This window comes from Cardiocondyla obscurior, linkage group LG04, assembly GCF_019399895.1.
Source record: "Cardiocondyla obscurior isolate alpha-2009 linkage group LG04, Cobs3.1, whole genome shotgun sequence".
In the NCBI taxonomy this organism is placed as follows: domain Eukaryota; kingdom Metazoa; phylum Arthropoda; class Insecta; order Hymenoptera; family Formicidae; genus Cardiocondyla; species Cardiocondyla obscurior.
The window spans coordinates 7,794,171-7,817,071 of NC_091867.1; the positions used below are offsets into that span (position 1 = coordinate 7,794,171).

The 22,901-nt window shown below is 33.9% G+C and overlaps 7 protein-coding genes and 1 long non-coding RNA gene across 11 annotated transcripts; 4 read left to right on the plus strand and 4 right to left on the minus strand.

Moving 5' to 3' along the window:
- Positions 1–32: 32 nt before the first annotated feature.
- Positions 33–1,192, minus strand: LOC139101913 (uncharacterized). The gene is made up of 5 exons (XR_011545638.1): positions 1,050–1,192; positions 885–968; positions 620–671; positions 371–416; positions 33–182 (listed from the first exon to the last, which is right to left on the minus strand). It is a non-coding gene; the product is annotated as an uncharacterized lncRNA (long non-coding RNA).
- A 186-nt stretch (positions 1,193–1,378) lies between these two features.
- LOC139101907 (homocysteine S-methyltransferase YbgG-like) lies at positions 1,379–2,963 on the plus strand. 2 transcript variants are annotated; one of them, XM_070655422.1, is made up of 2 exons: positions 1,379–1,516; positions 1,602–2,963. In XM_070655422.1, the coding sequence occupies exon 2, from the start codon at positions 1,747–1,749 to the stop codon at positions 2,707–2,709; it is 963 nt and encodes a 320-aa protein (XP_070511523.1). In that variant the 5' UTR covers positions 1,379–1,516; positions 1,602–1,746; the 3' UTR covers positions 2,710–2,963. The 2 variants fall into 2 exon arrangements, with proteins under 2 accessions (XP_070511523.1, XP_070511524.1); XM_070655423.1 differs by having other exon boundaries at positions 1,381–1,520.
- A 223-nt stretch (positions 2,964–3,186) lies between these two features.
- Positions 3,187–8,870, plus strand: Vtd (RAD21 cohesin complex component verthandi). The gene is made up of 13 exons (XM_070655403.1): positions 3,187–3,353; positions 3,702–3,876; positions 3,949–4,178; positions 4,265–4,448; positions 4,616–4,775; positions 4,848–5,040; positions 5,156–5,379; positions 5,451–5,671; positions 5,762–5,947; positions 6,046–6,399; positions 6,578–6,712; positions 6,842–6,997; positions 7,113–8,870. The coding sequence occupies exons 2-13, from the start codon at positions 3,733–3,735 to the stop codon at positions 7,236–7,238; spliced, it is 2,313 nt and encodes a 770-aa protein (XP_070511504.1). The 5' UTR covers positions 3,187–3,353; positions 3,702–3,732; the 3' UTR covers positions 7,239–8,870.
- Positions 8,871–8,967: 97 nt separating this feature from the next.
- On the minus strand, positions 8,968–12,315 carry Cct1 (chaperonin containing TCP1 subunit 1). Its single transcript, XM_070655413.1, has 10 exons — positions 12,144–12,315; positions 11,757–11,842; positions 11,545–11,673; positions 11,073–11,170; positions 10,824–10,934; positions 10,332–10,737; positions 10,059–10,261; positions 9,678–9,870; positions 9,441–9,604; positions 8,968–9,369 (listed from the first exon to the last, which is right to left on the minus strand). The coding sequence occupies exons 1-10, from the start codon at positions 12,214–12,216 to the stop codon at positions 9,159–9,161; spliced, it is 1,674 nt and encodes a 557-aa protein (XP_070511514.1). The 5' UTR covers positions 12,217–12,315; the 3' UTR covers positions 8,968–9,158.
- Positions 12,316–12,407: 92 nt separating this feature from the next.
- Positions 12,408–16,396, plus strand: Atf6 (bZIP_ATF6 domain-containing protein ATf6). Its single transcript, XM_070655405.1, has 8 exons — positions 12,408–13,000; positions 13,140–13,322; positions 13,393–13,565; positions 13,663–13,879; positions 14,011–14,567; positions 14,656–14,825; positions 15,081–15,700; positions 15,814–16,396. The coding sequence occupies exons 1-8, from the start codon at positions 12,919–12,921 to the stop codon at positions 16,071–16,073; spliced, it is 2,262 nt and encodes a 753-aa protein (XP_070511506.1). The 5' UTR covers positions 12,408–12,918; the 3' UTR covers positions 16,074–16,396.
- On the minus strand, positions 16,242–17,195 carry LOC139101911 (sulfiredoxin-1-like). Its single transcript, XM_070655428.1, has 2 exons — positions 16,722–17,195; positions 16,242–16,656 (listed from the first exon to the last, which is right to left on the minus strand). The coding sequence occupies exons 1-2, from the start codon at positions 16,930–16,932 to the stop codon at positions 16,508–16,510; spliced, it is 360 nt and encodes a 119-aa protein (XP_070511529.1). The 5' UTR covers positions 16,933–17,195; the 3' UTR covers positions 16,242–16,507.
- A 124-nt stretch (positions 17,196–17,319) lies between these two features.
- LOC139101908 (uncharacterized) lies at positions 17,320–19,576 on the minus strand. 3 transcript variants are annotated; one of them, XM_070655426.1, is made up of 5 exons: positions 19,448–19,564; positions 19,072–19,257; positions 18,607–18,721; positions 18,199–18,497; positions 17,320–18,118 (listed from the first exon to the last, which is right to left on the minus strand). In XM_070655426.1, exons 3-5 carry the CDS (start codon positions 18,713–18,715, stop codon positions 17,855–17,857), a joined length of 672 nt encoding a protein of 223 aa, XP_070511527.1. In that variant the 5' UTR covers positions 18,716–18,721; positions 19,072–19,257; positions 19,448–19,564; the 3' UTR covers positions 17,320–17,854. The 3 variants fall into 3 exon arrangements, with proteins under 3 accessions (XP_070511527.1, XP_070511525.1, XP_070511526.1); XM_070655424.1 differs by lacking the exon at positions 19,072–19,257 and having other exon boundaries at positions 19,448–19,576; XM_070655425.1 differs by lacking the exons at positions 19,072–19,257; positions 19,448–19,564 and adding an exon at positions 18,822–19,022.
- A 109-nt stretch (positions 19,577–19,685) lies between these two features.
- On the plus strand, positions 19,686–22,850 carry Eff (ubiquitin-conjugating enzyme E2 eff). The gene is made up of 6 exons (XM_070655427.1): positions 19,686–20,006; positions 21,236–21,299; positions 21,512–21,543; positions 21,799–21,876; positions 21,956–22,061; positions 22,155–22,850. Exons 1-6 carry the CDS (start codon positions 19,983–19,985, stop codon positions 22,292–22,294), a joined length of 444 nt encoding a protein of 147 aa, XP_070511528.1. The 5' UTR covers positions 19,686–19,982; the 3' UTR covers positions 22,295–22,850.
- Positions 22,851–22,901: the final 51 nt, after the last annotated feature.

Sequence of the window (22,901 nt, forward strand, 5' to 3'; positions counted from 1 at the left end):
AAAAGATCGGGAAATAATTTTTGAAGTAAAACTTATCTTTTAAATATCATAATTTTTATTTGCTTTTAATGTACAAGTAGAAACTAATACCTTCATCACACCTCTTTTTAAAATAAAAATATAATATAAATACCTTCTTACAAAATCTGAAAAAGCCTTTATACTTGAGATTCGCAAACAACCTGCAAATAAAATAATTTCGTTAGTTAAAATTGATACTTTTTCTAAATAAAAAATTAACAAAAATAACAATCAGTTAGCAAATACTATACAAATCATAGCAATCATAGATCTTGGTGGATAATATCATCATTTTTATATATTTATAATTTTAAAAGTTTAAGTTATCCGTGTAACAATTAATAATTACCTGTAGTTTTAATCCTTTAATTATGATTTCCAGAAGTCTGGTAAATCTGATATGTAACAGAAAAAATTCAGTGTTTATTAGTAACTCATTTTATGCAACATCATTAAAATATTTTATTGATTTATTAAGTCAGAAATTGTAAATTGAAATATCATAGCAATCATAGATCTTGGTGATTACAATAACATCATTCTATATAAAAAAAAAACAATTAAAAAGATAAAGTAATACATAGAAAAGTATAAGTACCTTTTTTACACATCATTTTAAAACGCCCTTTTGACCAAATTTCACCATCAACCTAAATAATAAAAAAAATTCCGTTAATTAAAATTAATATTTTTAAGCTTAAATTTTAGATTGATAATAATAATCAGTTAGCAAATACTATACTAATCATAGCAGTCATAGATCTTGGTGGGTAATTATCATCATTTTCACATATAGTTCTATTAATCTTATACTCCGAACAATTATAGTCTTAAATAATAAATTATTAATAAATAAAATTTACCTAATTAAAAACTGATGGTAATTATAAAAAAGATAGGACTATTCTCAGATGTCCTTAAAATTTTGATTTTGTGTAGAACTCGATCTGTAAAAAATTAATTTGCTAGTTAAAATCGCCGCGTTGTATAATTAACAAAATTATGAAATTTTTTTAATTGATACTTACGAGGTTAGGTAATATGGCACGCAACGAATGTCCACGCGGTCTTCGCATACTCGGCATGCTCTCCCATCATCCCAGTGTCTTCGTACATCATCATTTTACCTTTCTCCTGCTTTAGAGGAGACAATGGAAATAAACAGTAAGAGCCCCACAAGTTCAAGATAATACTATAAAACAGAAAAGAGGTAAAATGATGATGTACGAGTCCACTGATGAGATAAGGGGCATGCCGAGGATGAGTAGACATTATTCGTACGTTCCACGTGGAATGAGGGACGCATACGAAGGCACTGGAGAGAGTGTAGAGATGGGCTAACAAAGCAACCAAAAGCGACGTTCAGTGACCTCTTGTATCTGAAATATTCCAGAATCTGAAAATATCTGCCTATCAGATATAAGAGCTCACTGAGCGGTTGCACTTCTGGATGACTGAATGCACTCATTCGTTGCGTGATATATTACGTAACCTCGCAAGTACCGATTTAAAAAAAAATTAATAACTTTTAAAATAATAAAAAGCGACTTTTCTTTTACTTACATGTTTGTTTCGTACAGGTCGATCTACGTGTACATACATTTTCAAAGACATTGGAGAATTAACGAGACCGTCTCCGTGATAATTACCATTTAAATATTTTAAATAATTGTGAAACATGAATTCAAGTGGATACGCTTAACCATAAGCTAATCAGAGTTAATTATGTCAAAAATAATAAATGTTCTGGATGGAGGATTCGGCGGACAATTGTCGCGACACGTAGGTGTAAAAATCGACGGCGACCCGCTGTGGACGGCACGGTTCCTCGCGACTAATCCTACTGCTGTGTATGACACACACATGGATTTTTTGCGTGCCGGTGCTGATATCATCGAAACTAACACCTACCAAGCATCTATACCTGGCTTTATGAAGTATTTAAACATGAGCTCTACCGAAAGTCTAAACTTGTTACTTACAGCTGTTCACTTAGCCAAAAAAGCTGCGAACGATTACTCCCAAGAAAAAGGACTCTGTCCTGAGTCTAAACCTAAGGTTGTTGGATCCTGTGGTCCTTATGGTGCTTATTTACATGACATATCCGAATATACTGGCGCTTATGGAAAAACTATGTCACGAAAAGAATTATATGACTGGCATAGGCCACGTTTCAAGGCACTGTTAGACGCTGGCGTTGACTTGCTTGCTTTTGAAACTATACCCTGCGTCGAAGAAGCAGAGGCATTGCTCGACTTACTGAAGGAATTCTCAGAAGCTCGTGCATGGCTTTCGTTTTCATGCCGGGATGATTGTCATATATCAGATGGCAGCGTATTTAAGGAAGTGGCCCTGCGTTGTTATCATACCTTGCCATCGCAAATCGTTGCAGTTGGCGTAAATTGCGTCGATCCAAAATATGTAACTCCCTTGTTGCAGAGTATCAATCCATCTTTAGAAAAAAAGCAAATTCCGTTAGTGGTGTATCCTAATAGAGGCGACTGTTTTACAATCGGTGAACAGGCTGTAGCCTCAGATGATTTACTAAATTTACCTATATCCGACTGGCTAGACTTGGGGGTTCGTTACCTCGGCGGTTGCTGCAAAATTTTTGCAGAAGATATTAAAACGATTCGATCAGAAGTGAATCAGTGGCTATGTTCGCAAGGAAAAAATTACACGATCTAACAGTTACTATTAATTTGTATTAAATTTCCGTGACAAAACAAAGGTGTATAAATATTGTATAATGTTGAAATACATTTTTAAAAATTTTACAATATAAAAATAACATTAATATAATTAATATTTCTTTATTTTGTATACGAACATTTAAAATAAGTCACAATTAGCAAAAGCGTGGATTGTCATAAAAAAAAAATGTTTTACCCGTTTCTGCTTAACGAGTGCAACAATACATTAATCAAATAAATAAAAAGTTTTTTTTTTTTAATTAGCCCGTTTCTAAAGTAAAATTTTCAGTTTAGATTTGGTCAGACCGTTATATGATGCAGTTGGGTGTTTCATTGGCCTTAAGGAGTGCGCGTTCCTAAAATAAACTAGCTGCGAGTAAGTCATACGAGAATGGATTTCGGAACAGCACGTAACGGTGAATCGTTCCCGCATGTTGGCGCGAGTGATCGCGCGTAAGCGCAGTGAATTTCGGGCAATTTCGGGTACGCGTCGAGGTGAGAAGGTACGCCGTATGTGTCGATGAGCTGAGTGATTCTCGTGACCGCGGGCTCTTTTGTGCGAGATATGTCGCGGCTCTGCGCGGCCTAACGAGACGGGACGGCGTAACGAGGAGTCGTGCGTGTCGTGAAGGAGAATTGGTACGAAAAGTTCAACGTTACCTTGTAACCGCCAAAACTGTAGACGGAAACGCCATCTTGTGCATTGATGTTTATATTTTCACAAGTCAAGCGGTACTCGTGAGTTCTCGTACATTTTATGAATTAGATCATGTGCCAGACGACACAGTAACATTAGATCGAGAATCTAACGTCGAATTTATTTTGCAGCGGTGCGTTACCAAATTATAACGTCCCGCTACCAGACAGGAATGTTTTATTGATGGTGTTAGGTTTGCACAGGATGGCGTTTGTTAAACGTTTTCCCGTTTTCTAAAGGCATTTCTTATAAAATGTTTAATTCACTTATTAATTCAATTTTTTTTGCAGACCAGTAAGAGATTAGAGAAATACAACAGTTATGTTTTATGCACATTTTGTGTTGGCCAAGAAAGGGCCACTGGCCCGAATATGGCTGGCTGCTCACTGGGACAAGAAACTAACAAAGGCACATGTATTTGAGACAAACATAGAAAAATCAGTGGACGGTATACTGCAACCAAAGGTATGTATTTGTTGTATTGTATACATTGTTTTAGCAACTATTGAAATTTGAGAGATATGATATTTGTAACAGGTTAAAATGGCTTTGAGAACATCTGGCCATTTGTTATTGGGAGTGGTACGAATTTATTCAAGGAAAGCTAAATATCTACTGGCTGATTGTAATGAAGCCTTTGTTAAGATCAAAATGGCCTTTAGGCCTGGAATGGTAGACCTACCTGAAGAACACAGGGAAGCAGCTGTAACAGCTATTACTTTACCAGAAGTATTTCATGATTTTGATACTGCTATGCCTGAACTTAAGTAAGATAATGTTAAACCTTATTTCTCAAAAAATTTATATGTAATATTTTTAAATATTTAATAAATTGTTTTTTTTTTTCTTTCAGAGATGTTGACATTGAAGCTCAGTTTAGTTTAAACCAATCTAGAGCAGAAGAAATAACAATGAGAGAAGATTATGGTAGTTTATCTTTGGTTACACATGATCAAGGTTTTGGTGATATGAGTTTTGATGCTGAACCTCCAGAGTTGTTGCGGCATGGCAGTGGCATAGAGCCTTCATTGGATCAGGTATTTATATTATATTTTGTATTTTTATTATTGTTGTTTAACTCACATTTGATTATCATATAATAATAAATCAGATTTAATGTGCTATATATTACTTTTAAATAAGCACTTTAAATTATATTTTAAAAAATAAATTTAAAATATTGATTGCTTTGCTTTAATTTTAGGGTCACATGTTGTTTAGCGATGGTCCAGGAATAGAAACGACATTAGAACAAAAGGAAAAAGAGCCAGTTGCAGGAACATCTGCTACAGCACAACCCATGGACATCGATACACCTATTAGAGATGATGGTTTTGGTGGTCATCTTGGTCAAGATATCATATGTATGATAAAAATAATTAGTATTTTCTTCGTAATTAGATCCGATAATTGTTTATAATTGTCACAAATTTTAGCGGGAGGTCTCTTCGAAGGTGGTTTATTTGACGAAGCTCCAATGGGTGAAGTACCTGTACCTGAAGTTAGTTCGATAAATGAACAGCCGGAAACAGGCACAGCCCCTGGAACTGCTGCTTCTGTACATGATGAATCTGATGAAGATATGGGTGATCATTTTGGTGGCCCAGGCTCTCCAATGGGAGGCATGAGGTATTTATTATTTAATTAATTTTGCATTATTACATTTCTTTTTTATCATTATTATTCTTTGCATACTATGTAAAATTTCATTATTATATTAATGCATTGATTATGTTACAAATAGCTCCGACAGCTCGAGACCGACTACACCAGTCGCGGCTGGAGAGGAAATTGAAGGAAGAATAAGCGTCGCCAGCCGGCGTTTTACACCAGCTCCACAAACTATACCGGAAGAACACGCCATTGACAACATAGAAGAACCACCTCCTTTGCAAGATCAAACCACATTGTTACACGATGAAGAAGAAAGTTTCGCGCTAGCTCCAATTGATGCATCAGCTTTAAAAGGTAAATTTTATTTTTAAATTAATGTACCTATTTGTTTCCCATAACTAACAAAAAGTTATCGATGTTTCTAGGTTTCACAAAAGCCAAGCGTAAACGTAAACTTATTGTCGATGAAGTAAAAAATATTTCCGGCGAAGAAATGAAAGCACAGCTGTCCGATACCAGCGACATTATTACAACATTAGATTTGGCACCGCCTACAAAAAGATTAATGCACTGGAAGGAAACAGGCGGCGTAGAAAAGTTGTTTGCTTTGCCAGGAAGGCCTATTCCGGCTCGTGTTCTATTTAAAGTAATAAGATTTTATATTACATAAATAACAATATTAAGTAGAAAAATTTAAAAACTTGTAATGTTTTTTAATTTTTTAATTTTTTTACAGAATTATCAAAGGCATCTAACAAGCAAATCTTACGATCATGATGATTTCGGACGGCTTGGAACTGAAGAGGATGGAATGTCTTTAGAACAAATGAGAGACGCTCCAGAGCCAGAAGTATCCTCTTTTGAACAAAGTATCCTCACTAAGCGTACAGGTCGAAAACGAAAAGCACCATTGGATGATGAGGTTAGTTATAAAAATAATAAAAAGAAAAGAATCCTTTATTTAATTGGAAAAATAATTATATTATATTTAATAACAATATAAATATCGTTTATGTTTAGATAAAGCAACCTCAACCACCCCAACCAACTCCAGATATCAATCAATTGAATGAAGCGGAAATTCCAAATATAATTGCGCAACATAGCCTTCCTTCCGAATCTGCACCACCCGAAATATCTTTACCAGCAGAACCATCGGTTTCTGATATAAGCAGCATTGTGCCTTCTGGTGAACCATCAGAAGTTGTACCGTCAACTTCTGAAGCGCCTTTACTCGGTTCGGAAATACCACAAATCGCGCCAACCGAAACTGCACACGAAGAACCCCAAATACCGTCAACGTCAACTCAAGAAGATGCCGCTGCAGCCGTACAAACATCTAATATGCAGATGGAAAACATGGGTTATGACCAAGTGAGTTAAAAACTTTTATTTTATAACAATTTATGAAAAATACATGTATGAAAATTATAGAACTTATGTTCGAGTTATTACATTATAATTATTACTTTTTAGCATATTAAATTTAGAGAACATGTAATATATATTTAATATAAAAACTCTTTTTAATACTGTATGATTTTAATAACAGGCACAACCACAAGTTTCGTACATGGGTTATGATGAACAACATCCCCCAGCACATACGCCTGGTGCAATTTCCGAAAGAGGACCCGCTACACCATGGAACCACGAAGATTATGAGTTTCCGCCGTCTGTGGGACCTGTAATATATTTAACATTATTTATAAATTTATATTATAATTTTTATTTTATATTTTTCCATTTTTTATTACTTTTAGTAGATAAAAAAATGTATAACGTTAATTGATTTTAATTGTGTTAAATTTTTTAGCAAGAGGAACAGCAAATGGATGAAACTTACGAACAGTTCGAAGAACGCGTTCTTAATAAAAGAGCTGCGCATATGTATCACGTCATTAAAAGCAAATTAGATACCAAAGATAGATTAACACTATCAGAGATGGCATTCAAAAATAATCGCAAACAGGTTAGTGTTAAATAATTTTTACAAATAATTGATTATTTATCTAAAATTCTGTATGTTTGTTTTTCTATATAAAATTGTTTAGCGATAGCTAAAAAGAATAATTTAATTTTTGCAGGTTGCGCAGAAATTTTACACACTATTAGTCCTGAAAAAGTTCCAAGTATTAGAACTTAATCAAGAATATTCATACGCTGAGATTATAGTCACAAAAGGACCAAAATTCGAAAATCCTGCGTTATAAAAGTTATCTTCTCAAAAAATCACTGTAAGTATCGATATTGGAGAGACATTTACATTTTTACATATAAAATATCAAAATAACATTTTTATTTTTTCGTAAATAAATTCTAAATAAAGTTAATTAAAATTAAATTAATTTAATTAAAAAAATTGGTTGATTTTGAACACAGTGATTTATAAAAAATAGTTGCTTAAATCGCATTCCTTTCTTTACTCATATACACTACAAGTAATACATGATGTATTACTGTATCATTATTTTTTACTTTATAAAACAGAAAAATTAATTCGAGAATTTATTTATAGTACTTATTTACACATTTGTTAATGTCAGCAGTTATTAATGGAAAAATTTATTTGATTAGTTATGAATAATAATTTTATGTATTATTGTCAGAAAGAAACTGAACATTACACACATACATAAAAACTAAATATTATAAAATTAATTATACTGCTATTAAAAAAAAAAGAAATAGTATGTTAATACTTATCAGATTATTTAATGATTTATCATATTTGTAAATCAAATGATAAGTTTTACTGTAAATATAACATGAAACAGATTATTAAAATATTATCATAAAAAACTAAGTAATGTGTCCATCAAGATTAAAAACAGTTAATTGCTATAATGTAAAAAAATTTATTGTAAATACCATCTATTTCGAATTATATTGACTGAAAAATTCAATATCGCTTATATGTAAAATCGTTTATAAACGATATTGAACCTACTCTGAACACATATCATATAATACTTAAAACTGTTATTCTCTATTATTTTCCATTAATAAACTGTTAGATAGATCATAAGTCATTAAATCAATATAAACACTTATAATCATTTTCGTTTTTTGTATGCATGACTAAAAAAAATTTTGTTTGAATTTAAAACATAGTAATTTATTGAATGATGATCACATCACACATACACGTATGATTTATAAGTCCCGCATTCATCACTTCGTACACTGAGAGGCAGATACGGCATTTGCCGCGGAGACGGCAGTTAGTGTATAACACTATCGTGATGTGCGTAGATCCTCACACGAAACCCGTAGTTAATATATCGCGAAGCGCCGATCGCTAAAAACCACCGAAAATTGAGGGAGAAAACAGTCCTACTACTTCTTCCTCCATCCTCTCGATCACCACTCTTTAGGCCGTCCAGGGTGGCAATTATTTGCCTCTCAGTGTACATTATGACATCAGAAGTGAAAAAATATACCATAAAATTTCTTCGAAAATATGTTAATAGAGAAATATTTTGCAAGAAATTTTATCGTTTATTTCTGACGTTACAATCTAAAATAGTAGTGAGTAAACAGGAATCTTAATATTAATTTTATATTATTTTTATCTAAAATAAAATTTTTATATCATGCATACGTATAATTTAAGTCATATTATTTAAGTCATATTCATTAGTATATAATTACATAGGCACTTGAATAAGATTGATATAATTAGCATAGACAGTATAAGATACATTTTCAATATAATGTAAATACCATGATTATTATGGCTAATTACAAAATTTTCTTAAACATAATAGTTTATTCATCTAAATCAAAGAAATGTAAGTTTAAGAATATGTTAGTTTTTAGGAATAAAGGAAAAATTAAATAAATCTCCTACATTCTTGTTGATAAAAACATTAAATTCTCTATTGTTGTAATATTAATATAGTAACATTTAACGTCGAGTTAATTAATTGAAGTTTAACGTTATGTTATAAACCAATTTTATTTTAAATTTATTCATACACGGGCTTAAATTGTGTACATGCAATATATGAAGCAGCAAGTTGTAGTAAAATCTTTATTATCGCGTGGTATTTGCGCGCAGTGATTATATGCAGTGGAATATGTACAAATCTTTTATTGTACTCGGTATAATACGTAAATGCATTTTGATATTAATCTTCCAGTTCGCCAGCATCCATAGCATCTTGATAAGATTTAGATTTTGAACGTTCGGGATCTAGTTTAATCATATCATCAATTCGAAGAATGGTTATCGCTGCTTCAGTAGCGAATTTCAAAGATTTAATTTTGGAAATGGCTGGTTCCAATACGCCTGCTTTTTTGTTATCTCTTATGCTTCCTACAAGTAAATCAAGACCGACCCTGCAAAAGTACAAATATAATTTATAACATTTATTTTATGTAGCAAACTACAAAAATCACTTAAAACTTACCATTTTAAGTCGACAAGATCTGGTTTTGTTATACTAGAATTATGATAAGCTCGAAGCTTGGCGACAAGATCGGTCGCGTCTTGTGCAGCGTTTACGGCCAACGTCTTCGGTATAATTAATAAAGATCGAGCAAATTCGGCTATTGCTAATTGTTCTCGAGAACTCTGCAACATAAAAATATATAAATTTTATGCTAGAAAAAGAAATTTATTGTAAAGATATAAAATTTAATAATACCAATGATGTCGCAAAGTTTTCTAGATATATTGAAAGTGCAGCTTCTACACAACCGCCTCCTGCAACGACACTTTTGCTTTCCAAAACTCTTTTAACGACGCATAGCGCATCGTGTATGGAACGTTCCATTTCGTCACAGTAATAATCGTTTGGTCCGCGTAAAATAATTGAACTCGCTGTACGTGCTTTAGGCCTTAAAAATTGAAAAAAATTATTTTTTATAAAACTAATAATGTAAGATGGCGCGTCGCTCATGAATGAAACAATTAACTAATAGTCGATGTACCCCAAATTTAGAACCCGAACGTTACCCTAACTTTACATGTCTTACAAAATATAAATTATATATATCGGCATCCTAATATTAAAGTACACATATACCCTTTAATCAAAATAAGTTCGTCATCGCATATTATCTCCTGCACCACTTCAGCAGCCTCTCCCAAGAAACTGGCATCAAAACTCTCCTCTCCTTCCATGTTGGTCAATGAAGTCAAAAACTGAGCACCAGTAGCTTTAGCGATTCTTTTCAAATCAGCTTTCTTGCATCTACGCACTGCCATGGCTTTAGCTTCTACGAAATACTGTGGAGAAATCAAAGTAAATATTACCCTAGTTTTTAGAACTCATAATGTGATATAAATATCATTGTACCTTTAAGCATAAATCGTCAATGCCGCCAGATAAAAGAACGACATTAGTTCCAGCGGCAAGAATCTTCTGAATACGTTCCTTAGTAATATCAGCTTCGCGTTGACGAACGGCTTCAAGTTTTTCGGGATCTGTTATAAGTACTTCGACACCCAACTTCATTTTCGCTTTCTGTAATGAGAAATCTAGACACGCGATTTTCGCGTTTGCTATTCTCTTCGGCATTGCTTGAGAAGCGACGGTGCAATTTAAAGCATATCCTTGAACCAAAACTGATTCTCGAACACTTTTTCCGTGCGCCTTCAAGACATTGACTGCTTTAACAGGATATAAAAATCCTCCTTTGCCGTCATTGATTTTTATCGCGTTAGCAGCGTCAACTACCATGTTGCCAAAGAAATTGGCGTCACTAATTATTTGTTATAGAAAATATTACATCGTTCTTATAAAATAATGAAGATAAACTATAAAAGAAAATTGTAACATAAAGGATACGCTCCAATAATTTTGCTCGACATAGAGGTTTTTGCAACATTGACTAAGCAATCTCTTCCAAGCTCATCCACACTGACAGTAAGATGCTCCTGAATATACTTGCATGCTTCTCTAAAATTAATTTCATATAAAAATTATATTAATATTTTAACTTATAGTTGTGTCCTTTTATAAATTTTATATCGTCGTTCAATATCAATCGTATTAAATCGATTAAAATAAAGTATTTAACGAGAGCGGAATATTTACTTGCACGCAAGCCTGTAACCGCTAATGACTGAAGTAGGATGTATCTTCTGTTTCACAAGTTCATCTGCATTTTTCAAAAGCTCAGCTGCTACTATAACCTGCGAATATAAAATATTTCACTAATTATTTTGCAAGTGCATGTCATATGCGAATGAGAGAGAGAGAGAGAGAGAGAGAGAGAAAAAGGAGCCGCGAAAAGCGAAAGGAGGTGTGTAAAGCTCGAAACGAGAAACAGGAGGTGGATGCGGCTCGGCGGGATTCGCCTTTCGCTTTTTAATCCGCGAAACGCCAATTTCACGAGATGTCTCGCGCGCGATGGTCCACACGGCTCGAACGATACGTAGCCCGATAAAAAGCAACAGAACTGGGTAATAGAGAAAGAGAGAGAGAGAAAAAAGAGTTCAGGATCGAGCGTAACGATAAATTCAATTATAAATTTTATAAAATAAACAACAATAACTCGATTGCTTACCACTGAAGTGGTACCATCTCCAACTTCCTCATCTTGCAACTGAGCTAATTCAACTAGAACTCGTGCAGCTGGATGTTCAACTTCCAGCAAGCGTAAAATAGTTGCTCCATCATTTGTAACCGTGACATCCTGAAAGCATTGATATCGACATTAACATTTTACTTTAAATTTTTATTTTAAATCAAACGTATGTAAATTAAATTAATACATACTCCGATGTCATCAACCAACATCTTATCCAAACCAACAGGGCCCAGAGAACTTTTAACCACGTTAGCGATAGCACAAGCAGCCATGACTGAAATAAATTTAAATATTATAATGTATTTTTTGGCGAGCTACTTTTTAACTACTCTATTTCTCCGATTGCTAGCCTTATCATTCAATAGCTGTGCATCGTTTTTTGTTGCAAATAAAACAGTAAGGATACCCGAGCGTCGTACGTAACGCTTACGATAATCGATAATTTTTTTTCGCGAATTTTCGTGTTTCTCGGAAGACAAACGGTCGATGCATCGCGTGCAAGAACCGACACGCAAGAATCTCGTGGCTGAGGGACGCGGTATAACCAAACTTTGCGGAATACTTGATTTTCGCACCATTTTGCGTCCGCACCGGCGCTCCAGATTGCCGGATGCCTCCGACAGCTAAGGGACTCGCTACCGTCGACATTACGAGAAACTTGGGATTACTCCGACGTTATTTAGTCACGATGACGAAGAAGCACAAGATAAATCGAGAGAAAGCGCGTGCGACTACGAGACCAAATACAGTCATATAACAATCGGTAGTGTCGGCCAGCATAAACTATAGATATAGACCTGAGGTGGGGGCGCAAGACCTAGGGGATTGAAGAAGGGGATTTAACTTCTTCTTTTTTCTCAACGGCGCATGTTCTCTAGCTGGCAAGTAAAGGTTCTCACACACAAATGCTATTTTCCTGGCCAGGTCGACAGCAAGGTGTAGTAAGCTTTAAATGAATAATCGAGTGTGATGGCCGAAGACTGAATCCCTTTCACCGTTAAAAAAAAAACGTCACTCCTCTTACCCCAACGCTTCCTCTGCCTTCAGCTCTGTTCCGCACCTCGGCTTCATGAAGGGGCGTTTTGAGACTTTTGACGTTTATGACACTGTCAACTTTTTCGCTGTACTGTAAAATGTTTTGATTACGAACATATGTGACTGTTGCACACTTATATATTTGCGATTTGTATGTATGTTATACATGTTTAAATTCTTTCCGGCTCGTGCAACGAAATTCGCAGTCCTTTGTGGATGTATCACTGGGTTGAGTTTGAATTCTTTGATTATTTTGCTGTGAATGTATCTATCAAAACCTAAGTTCACCGTAGAAACACACTGCCGCACAGAAACATGCCGAGTATAGAGTTTGGACAACGAAGTAACGGCGTCGCGACGTCGGAAGCTCAAATGTTTAACGAGTTTGAACTCTTAGGTTAAGTATTGTGCATTAACTTTAGATTAAATATTATTATATATTAATTACCCGTGCAAAATGCTCGAGTATGCGATAAGAGCTTCTTATTTAGCTACACAAATTGACACATGCTTGGCTTAACATATTTATTTTGCAGATGGAAGTAATCATTTTGATTCTGATGATCTTTTCCAATCCTGGAGTTCTGAACTAGGAATTCCTATTGTACCAGAAGAAAATGCAGTCCTGGATTATGATAAAAGTAAAAATGAAGGGGTAAAAAATATATTTGATTTGTGGACACCTTTTAAAGAGTTTGACTTTGCACAAAGTAATTCAGGTAATATATTTTCAAACCTTTTTTTTTTTTTTTTAAAGTAATTTTTTGACCGTTTGCAAATTGTTTATAGGCTTGGAGGAAACAAAGATAATGAATGAAATTAAATTTGAACCTGAGAGTCCCACCATTCAATTTCCATTGTCACCTAGTAGCCTTAGTCATTCAGAATCTAATGATTCTGATAAGCAAATATGTTCTGCACAAGAATTGCCAAATTGTACAGTGCAAAATATAAAAACAGAGGTATATGCAGTAGCATATAAATTATTGATAAAATACATAAAGGTTTAAACTGTACATATCACTAATAGCTGTTTAAAATCGTTTTTTTGTTTTTTAGTTTTCTTTAGAAACACCAACGATTTCTTCACCACAATGCGTATCTCCGTTATCACAATCGTCTCAATCGTCTTTAAGTACATCGAGTGTTGAACAACTCAACTTTATACCTGTTAACAAGGATGATTTAAAGCTTACAAAATTTATTATTCCAAAACCAGATTCTGTAAGACAAGCTAATGTTCAGCCTATGAACGTCCCGCAACATATAAAATACGGTAAAAATTTTATACCTTATGTAAATATAAAATTATTTATTGGTATATTATTAATAACAAACAGCAAAACTACTAAAAAATAATTTAAATACTTTATTTAAACCTTAAAGAAATATTATTAACATTTACAGAAGAGTCTCAAAATACTATTTTTCTTCAAGACGTTGCTACATTCGCACAGAATGCAAATTCACAGCCTGTATTATATTCCTCCAAACTCCGAATATTACCGAATAAGCAACAGAGTTCAGTAAATATAAAAAATACAACTGATAAAGAAACGGAAAATGCATTTACGTTTCCGCAAAACGTAAAAATAATTAATACTGTATCAAACATTTGCACAACAAATACTACAAACTCCATGGATGCTCCTGTTGTTTTAAACAACGGATCTGCAAAATGTAACAACATTATCGTGACAAACAAGCCAATTAATTATACACCAGTTCAAGTAATGCGAAATAAAATAAACTCAAATTCATTAATTATACAAAATGAAGCAGTCGATTTCATGAATTCGTCAAAAAATAATCAAGAATATAAATTAAAAGCATTAAAAAGACAACAGAGAATGATAAAAAATAGAGAATCGGCTTGCCTCTCACGAAAAAAGAAAAAAGAATACGTATCCTCTTTGGAGAAAGAAATATCTGAATTGAAAGAAGAGAATAAACAATTAAAAACGGTAAACATTCCACGATTTATATGTACAATAATTTTTATAAAATTGCAATTCAGTATTTAACTTATTTTTTAATGATACATTTTTTTAGGAGAATGCAGTTTTAAAACAAAGACTATCAGAAGCGGAAAACAGTACAACGCATAATAATAACAAATATAAAGATTTAAATTTTAAGCCTTTGAAAAAGAAAATAAAAGGAAGTGCTGTTATTTTTCTCGGTATAATTTTCATGGTATCTTTTAACATCGACGGCTTTAGGTAAGTGTAATGATAATATGCATTAATATGAAATTTTTGAAAAAATAGAACTTTAAAATTTTTTACGATAAGTAATTTAATTTTAACTGAAGAGTTAAATATTTTAATTTTAATAAAACTTTTTACATTTCTATACTATCTGTGTACAATAAAATCTGAATACATTAAATATTTATTATTTTGTATAAATATAAAAATAGGAAAATATCAATTTAAGAAAACGTAAAAATAAAATATCTTTTATTTTTATATAAGGGGAACACATTCACAAAATGTACATTTTAAAACTGAATCTGATAGTCTATCAGTACCTTTAACAGAGGATAAACATAACAGAAGATTATTCTGGACGGTTGATGAGAACGATAACAGTATGGACGAGCGAATTGAAGAAACTTTTAATAAAAGTGTACCGATACATCAACCAGTATGTCCGATGTACATTAATCAGAGTGAGTCGATACGTTTAGACAACGAATTAAGACGTTGGATCGTTGGTGAATCTGATCGAGAAAATCAGACCGCTTTAAAGAAAACAAAGTTACAAACAGATTCATTAAATGTATCTTTGTCGAGATTGCCGCTAGCAGAAAAGGCAAGAAGAAAACTGTACTTATCACGGGATCGGAAAATAAAAACAATGCCCAAATTAATTGATATTCCTACCGTTGATCAATATCCAGATAATAACGCGATTGAGATCTTTTCTCCGATATTGAGTGAACATGCTTCTTTGTTTGAAGCTTTAGGAAGAAAGGACGATACATTTTATGTTGTCTGGTTCAGCGGCGAACATTTATTATTGCCAGCTTCACGAAAAAATAACACGGCTAGACCTAAAATGTCTTTAGTTCTACCTGCCGTATCTATAAATGGTAATTAAATAATGTTATACAGTTATATGCGTAATTGTACATGAGTAAAAATATCAATACGGCAATGTAGCAATACGTAGCACCAACGCGATATATCTTTTTTTCTTTTTCAGGTACGTTTTCAACGCCGTCTAATCATATAACAATGATGCAAATTGATTGCGAAGTGACTAATACGCAGTTATTACATTTACAACAGTCCATCATACCCGTTCATTTGCGAAATAGTAAACCCTCAAGTCAATCGAGTCAAACTCATTCTGTCGAGGATATGGACGACCCATCCGCGAATAATGTAACTAGAACTTACAAGCCTTACTTTTTAAAAGAGGCAAATCGAAAGCTTCGATCTAGAAAACACTTTATGCAATGATTAATGATAGGAGAAAATTACAGATTTTGAGGTACTATATAATAGAAATACTTAATCGTATAAGTATGTTCCTAGTCGTAATAAAAAAAATATGAAGAACGTTAATGATAATGTAACGATAAAACGTATAGTGATATAGTATAAAGTTACACAATAATATACATATAATTATACTTTGAGTTATAATCTATTTCATTTATTAATTTTTTCAAAGTTTTCTTGTTTATTACATTTAGAAAATATATTATAAAATCTTTACGAAAGATATAAATATATTGCTATTTGTACATACTTATTATTTTACATACATTTATAAAATTTAACTTGTTTTATAGGTGATTTAAAACCCTGAAAGGCTTTGATAATCTACTCTCACATTGCTTGAAATCTATAAAAGTTTATTACATTATTTTATGTAATATATATTTGTAAAATTATTTCAACTCCGGGGTAGAATTTCCCAAGTAACATCTTAAGTCTGTTAAAGTTGATGAAATTATTTTGGCTCTAATGGTCTCTTTACCTAATCGCTGATGGGCAGTGTAACGATGACAGCCACCAAAAGAATAATAATAATCACCACCTAAATGCAATTGAAAAGTTTAGTTATGTTTTTTTTAATTTTTTACATAGCTGCTTAGATTTTACCTTGGCTTCCTACGATCCACAATACATCGATGGGTGGTACCGTGTGCTCAGTCTCGGCGTTTTTTAACGCGTTCATTAAACTTTCGACTTTTTTCTCGTTTACTTCTGCGGGAAAAGGTCTGATAATCACACTCATCGGCATCTCGTGTACCTCTGCATGAGGACTCGAATGAATCGAGCTGGCCAGTTGGCACGCACTCCTGCGTAGCATTTTACTTAACGTTTGCTTAATCTTGCGCGACTATCACCTGTATGTACGTACAAGAATCTACATGCAATCTCCTGAGTACTTAATCTTAGAAAATTACATCATCTTTCGAGAAAAACATTCTTGTATCGAATAATCAGTTTTGCTGCTGCATCGGAAGTTGAAGGTGCGTTATATAACAAACCTGTTAAAGCGTCGATATAAAAAAGGAATAAAAAAATTATTAGAGATTGACATCTCGAGATTTGTGTACTGTGCACTGGTAAGATACTACCAGTGTTATTACGTTTTTTTACAGGTTAAAGTTTCTACTTAGTCGGTAATAATAATAATAATAGCGCTATTATTATATTTATTACTAGTAATATAATAATCGTATTAGTTTTTCCAATTCTTCTGTAGAGCGCAAATTTTTTTCAAGAGGAATAATAGAAAAAAACGCAAAATTAAGAAGAAATTAAGATATACGTATAATAAAACCGCAAATTGTTTAAGGATTTTTTCTGTAATTTTTATGTTTAATTATTTTAAAATAGATATTTTACAATTGTCCTGGATCGGTTGCACTTTGTTTTACAATATATCCGATATTCTACTAGGTCACTTAAAATTAAAGAAGACTTCCGTACTACAACTGTAGCATAAAAAATTTTAAGAACCAATGAAATTTACAGCATTAATATAAATACGAAATACAGTCACTACCTTTATGTATAAAACTTCTTTTAATTATATGTATTTTAATGCGTTTTTTTTGGGCTTATTCATGACGTAACAGCGACATAAAAAAAAAATCTGACAACACATTTAAATAATGCAAAAGTTTGCATTTAAATTTCTTTGACCGTCTTTTATCTCTTCAACATTGTACAAAATTTCCAACAATAGAATTCCACTTCCCGTTTGCTTATTTAATTATAAATAATTATGCATTTGGTAGTGTAGCCTCGTAATAGTAATAACGAATAATAATATAACGCATTAATACAAAATTGAACATAAATAAACTAAAATCACTTAGTATTACGGTAAATAATGTGAATGACAATTTAAACATATAAATTATTTTAGGTTTAACGTTGCACAATAGCAAAGCAGCTACTAACAGACTACTGTTTTGCGAATCGTGTAACGTTGTATACCTGTACAGGCGTCCTGCCGCCAATAACAAGTAAGGTACTATTATTGCCTGCAAATATTAACAACACTTATAAGTTATTAATGTCATCATCACAATTCCAGTAAAATAAGAGAATATTTTAAGTGTACCTGTCCAAATAATTTGTCAAGTTTCAACAGTAGTAAAATATTGATGATCCCAGCCAGTAAAACGAAATTGATACGCTTGAACAATAACGTGTGTAATATAGATTTGGACTTTGATGCTTGTCCTGATAAATGTACATTCTCATTGCTGGCATCATTTAAGAACCCTTCATATTCATTTTCAGATTTTGCACAGTCTTGCTGTGGTGTATTATTGGTATTGTATACAGCAGTTCTGATAATGTCGTCTTGATAATTTGACTCGGCTTTAACCCTGCGGTCTTCTACTTGCGAGCCACTATCTGGAAAATAGACTTCAACTGTATACATAATTTACGTGTAGTTAGCAGAAAGTTGGCTTTAAATCAGATTTCAAACACATTTCTGTTTAGGCATATTGGTTATATTTACCCTTTGTCTCACCCGGACTAGTTCTCCCTGTAATTTTGCGCAAACGATTTTCCGAGTTTTCTAATATTCGCCGTCTCCTTGCTTCTCTCTTAGCATTGGTTTCATCCATCGTGCCCTGACGATTGAATCAAAATACACGTCGTTAACTAACACGTGAATCCTTTTGCAAAGAAATTTAAGGAAAAATAAAAAAATAATTTTTAATCCTCAATTACAATTTAATCAAGCGCTCATACAAGTGGTTGAGAAATTCGAAGTAAATAAAATAATAAATATAATGTAATATGTTATATATAATGTCTGACTTCGCGTCAGTTGACTTCCATCACTATATCGATAGGTTTGATATCGAGAGATTTGGCTTGATTGCCGGTGGCGGTCTACTGCCATCAGTACCGCGATTTCAGACGGTAACGTCGCGTTTTGGAATTTCTCGGGAACTAAAACTAAATTTAAATTTCCTACCAACGCGCGGAACAATATTTGAAGTGGGCTAAGTGGGCATCTATTTTGCAAAGAGACGGGCAAGCTGAGCGTTCCTGCCGATGTTTACCGATCGCTGTCACCTCGTGAAACGTAGAGCTCCGTCGTTCTTTAATCGAAAACCGTGACGATATTTCCTCAGCATGAGTAATCTATTTAAGGCGTTCGCTGCAATGACATGCAATAAGTGAGCAAGGTCATTCCTCCGTTCGGTTCTCAGCAAATGTGGGAGAACACAACTCGGGCGCTCGGGGCGCTGCTCAAGGTGGACAATCGGGCGAAAAAAAAAAAAAAAAAAATATATATATATATATATATATATATATATATATATATATATATATATATATATATATACCTTATTCGCGCTTTCCAATTTCATCTCTACTCCCCTGGACCCGCGCGTCGACCCCAGAGGGATAAGTTTTCGACCTCACTTTCGACAGAAGCGGAACGTATACATATATGTATACGATGTATAGTATAATACACACGGCGCGCGTGCTGAATCGCAGTGACATCTGTCAACGGTGTTGCGAGTGCGGTGGGAATTTGTCGGTTGCCGATAAAAGGAAATTCCAGTCGCGTGGGATCAAAAGGTTGACGAGGAGTGCGAGAAGACACCGGGACGCGATATTAAAAAAAATATAGATTAAGGCCGGGTGCGTATTTGCCGTTTGAAAGCCACGGTGAATCCAGTGCGTGCGTGAGACGAAGGGGGAACCGCATCTTCACCGCGTGCGTGTGCGCCGGATTGCGGACAGCGCGCTTGACCAGTGCAGTCGGGCTACGTTTAGAAGACAGCCATCTTGCAATCCCTAATCAAAGATCCACGGCAAGCGGGTATCGCTGTCTGGTTTGCGGCCAGTTAATATCAACACACAGTTCGTCAAATGGCTTTAAAGCGAATTAATAAGGTACGTGGAGGCCGGTCGTCACTCGCGTCGCGTGACAACGCGCCCGGGCGTTGTCGGTACGCCGTTGTCCGGCCGTACGCCCCTTTAACGTTCCTCTCTTCTACCTCGCCGAGGCTGCTGGTGGCGAAGGCAGTGTGGTGCGAAGAACGCCGGAGAAATCTGCGTCGGCGGGCCTCTTTGGCCGTCGCCGTCGCCGACACCGATCGCGTACGATCGCCGGGATGGCGACCGTGCCGCCGTGTGCGTCCCGGAACCGCGCGAACCGTCCCTCTTGACGCCCCGCTCCGGCCGGGCACGGCCGTCGGTGACAGTGAAAATCCGGACGGACTTAACGTGTCCCTCGTGAACCACAAGATCTCGTAAAGTAACGCGCGATCCGTGCCGACGTCGCCGATGCGCACATCAACTCACGGGTCGTTCTCGAGGCTCCGCTTTCGGGTGCTACTCGCTGGTCTTTTGTGCCTTTTACCTCATGGTGTTCACAATTATTCTTTTCCTTCAGTGACCTGCTGTGAAAGCCTTGCGATTTGTATATAGTATAGTAATGTGAGTCATTTGACATGGTGCATTTTCTTACGAGAGTGCCAATAACGTTAGATTTATTGTTCATATAGTATACAGAATGGACTATGGTACAGAGCGGGATTGTAGAGCTTAATATGTATGACCAAGGCAGAAAAGTCTAGCGAAGAGCTACTATTTTTATTTATTATATATCGTTTATCATAGGTGTTGCAATGATATCAATAATAGAATACAAGAGTATAAGAATATGATCTTAGAGTTACTAAATGTTGTGGCAATGTAACAAATTTTTTTTTAACATAATTTTTATTTTTGCTATAAAAATATCATACTTGAGATTATGAATATCAAAACAGCTTTATTAAAAAAAAAAATTTATTAATATAAATATTTCATCTTTATCTTACATATATACATATATGTAATCTAGAAGATTCTATGTATGTATACCTATATCTATATATATCTATATGTAAGGTTTTAGTGTGAAGAGAATGTTGGTATAAATCTAGAACTGCTTATAAACTTATAACACAATATATTCAAATTATTGCTGTAGAGTATATTAAATTGTTTAATTACAATATAATTCTATATTATGTACTATATAATTTTTTTCATTTAGAAATATTCGCAGGAACTGTATTGAGTTGTGCAAAATTTTGAACTCTTTGTAATGTTATTACCTGTGCTTATAATTTCAGGAACTTCAAGACCTTGGTAGAGATCCGCCAGCACAATGCTCGGCCGGACCTGTAGGAGATGATTGTAAGTATCAAGTTTGTAATAAATTGATAATAATGTAAATCAAATAATATATGAACATTACAAACTTTAAGTTAAAACTTTATTTTTATTGGAATTTTGTATTTAGATATTTTGAAGTAGAAAGAACTGGTTATTGACATATCATGAAAGTATATAAGATATATTATACAATGATAATTTACATGTAATTGTTTAATCTAATATTTTTTTAGTATTCCACTGGCAGGCAACAATTATGGGACCAGTAAGTGATATATAACCTTATATAAATTATTAACTATATTGTATATTTTTTCGCATTATATTCAAGAGAGTGATAAATATCAACTTTAATAATAATTACATATACATTTTGTACTTCTTATATAATATTTTTTTTAGAATAATTTTTTAATACATTGCTGATAAAATATGGCTATCAAAAGTTGATATATAGTTTTATTATAAAAAAAATTATGTAATATATATTGTATTAATATTTTTTAATTTTTTTTTACAGCCCGACAGTCCGTATCAAGGAGGGGTATTTTTCTTAACAATACACTTTCCAACAGATTACCCGTTTAAGCCACCTAAGGTACATCGCGTTGTACTGACATAACCTTACATTTGATATGGTGGAAATGAAACAGCATATATTTACTATTTATTTACAGGTGGCATTTACGACTAGAATTTATCATCCCAATATTAACAGTAATGGAAGTATTTGTTTGGATATTCTAAGATCTCAGTGGTCTCCCGCGCTCACTATATCAAAAGGTACATATTTTATATTGCGTGCAGATACACGTATATTATATGTACATTTGAAAAAAACGTATTAATTTCAACGTTATCGACCTTATCTTCCAGTGTTACTGTCAATATGCTCCCTACTGTGCGATCCAAATCCAGATGACCCACTGGTACCAGAAATAGCCAGGATATACAAAACCGACAGGGAGAAGTATAATGAATTGGCACGCGAATGGACGCGCAAGTATGCCATGTGATGCGCCAATCTCCATTGACTTCAACATCCAACCACCAGCAAGAAACAGCCCCAGCCTATTGCCACTTACGCATCAGCACCGATTGAAATTAGCTATGGCTCGTATACTTTTAAACTTAAGTCAGTATTCGGGCCCGAGGAATCCTCAGGCATACGTGATCGATCTGAACTTCTTGCGGTTCAGGAACTCCGCGGATAGTTAAAACGTTGCCACAATGGCAATCGAGGCAATTTTGAAGGTGGTCACCCAGCATCATATATACTGAATCAGACAAGACATGTCCGCTTTGTTTTTTCATAATTAAAAAAACGGAAATAACATAGGAGAGTGAAAGTAGGATTTGTATTTGAATTTAATAGATTGGTTTCTAATTATTGTGCTTATAATTGTAATATTATGATACCTACTTTCTTCAGTGAAAATGAAAACTTTGAACTGGCAGCACATCGATTGTTAGTTTTAACGCAAGTGAGCAATGTTTGCCCGTCCCTTGAAACGATGTGGTCACTCTTTTGTAAGACTGGGCTATATATATATAAATATTACTGAAACTGTACGTGTATGCTTTGTTCAATTATTAAAATTCCTTATACCTGACAAATTCTAC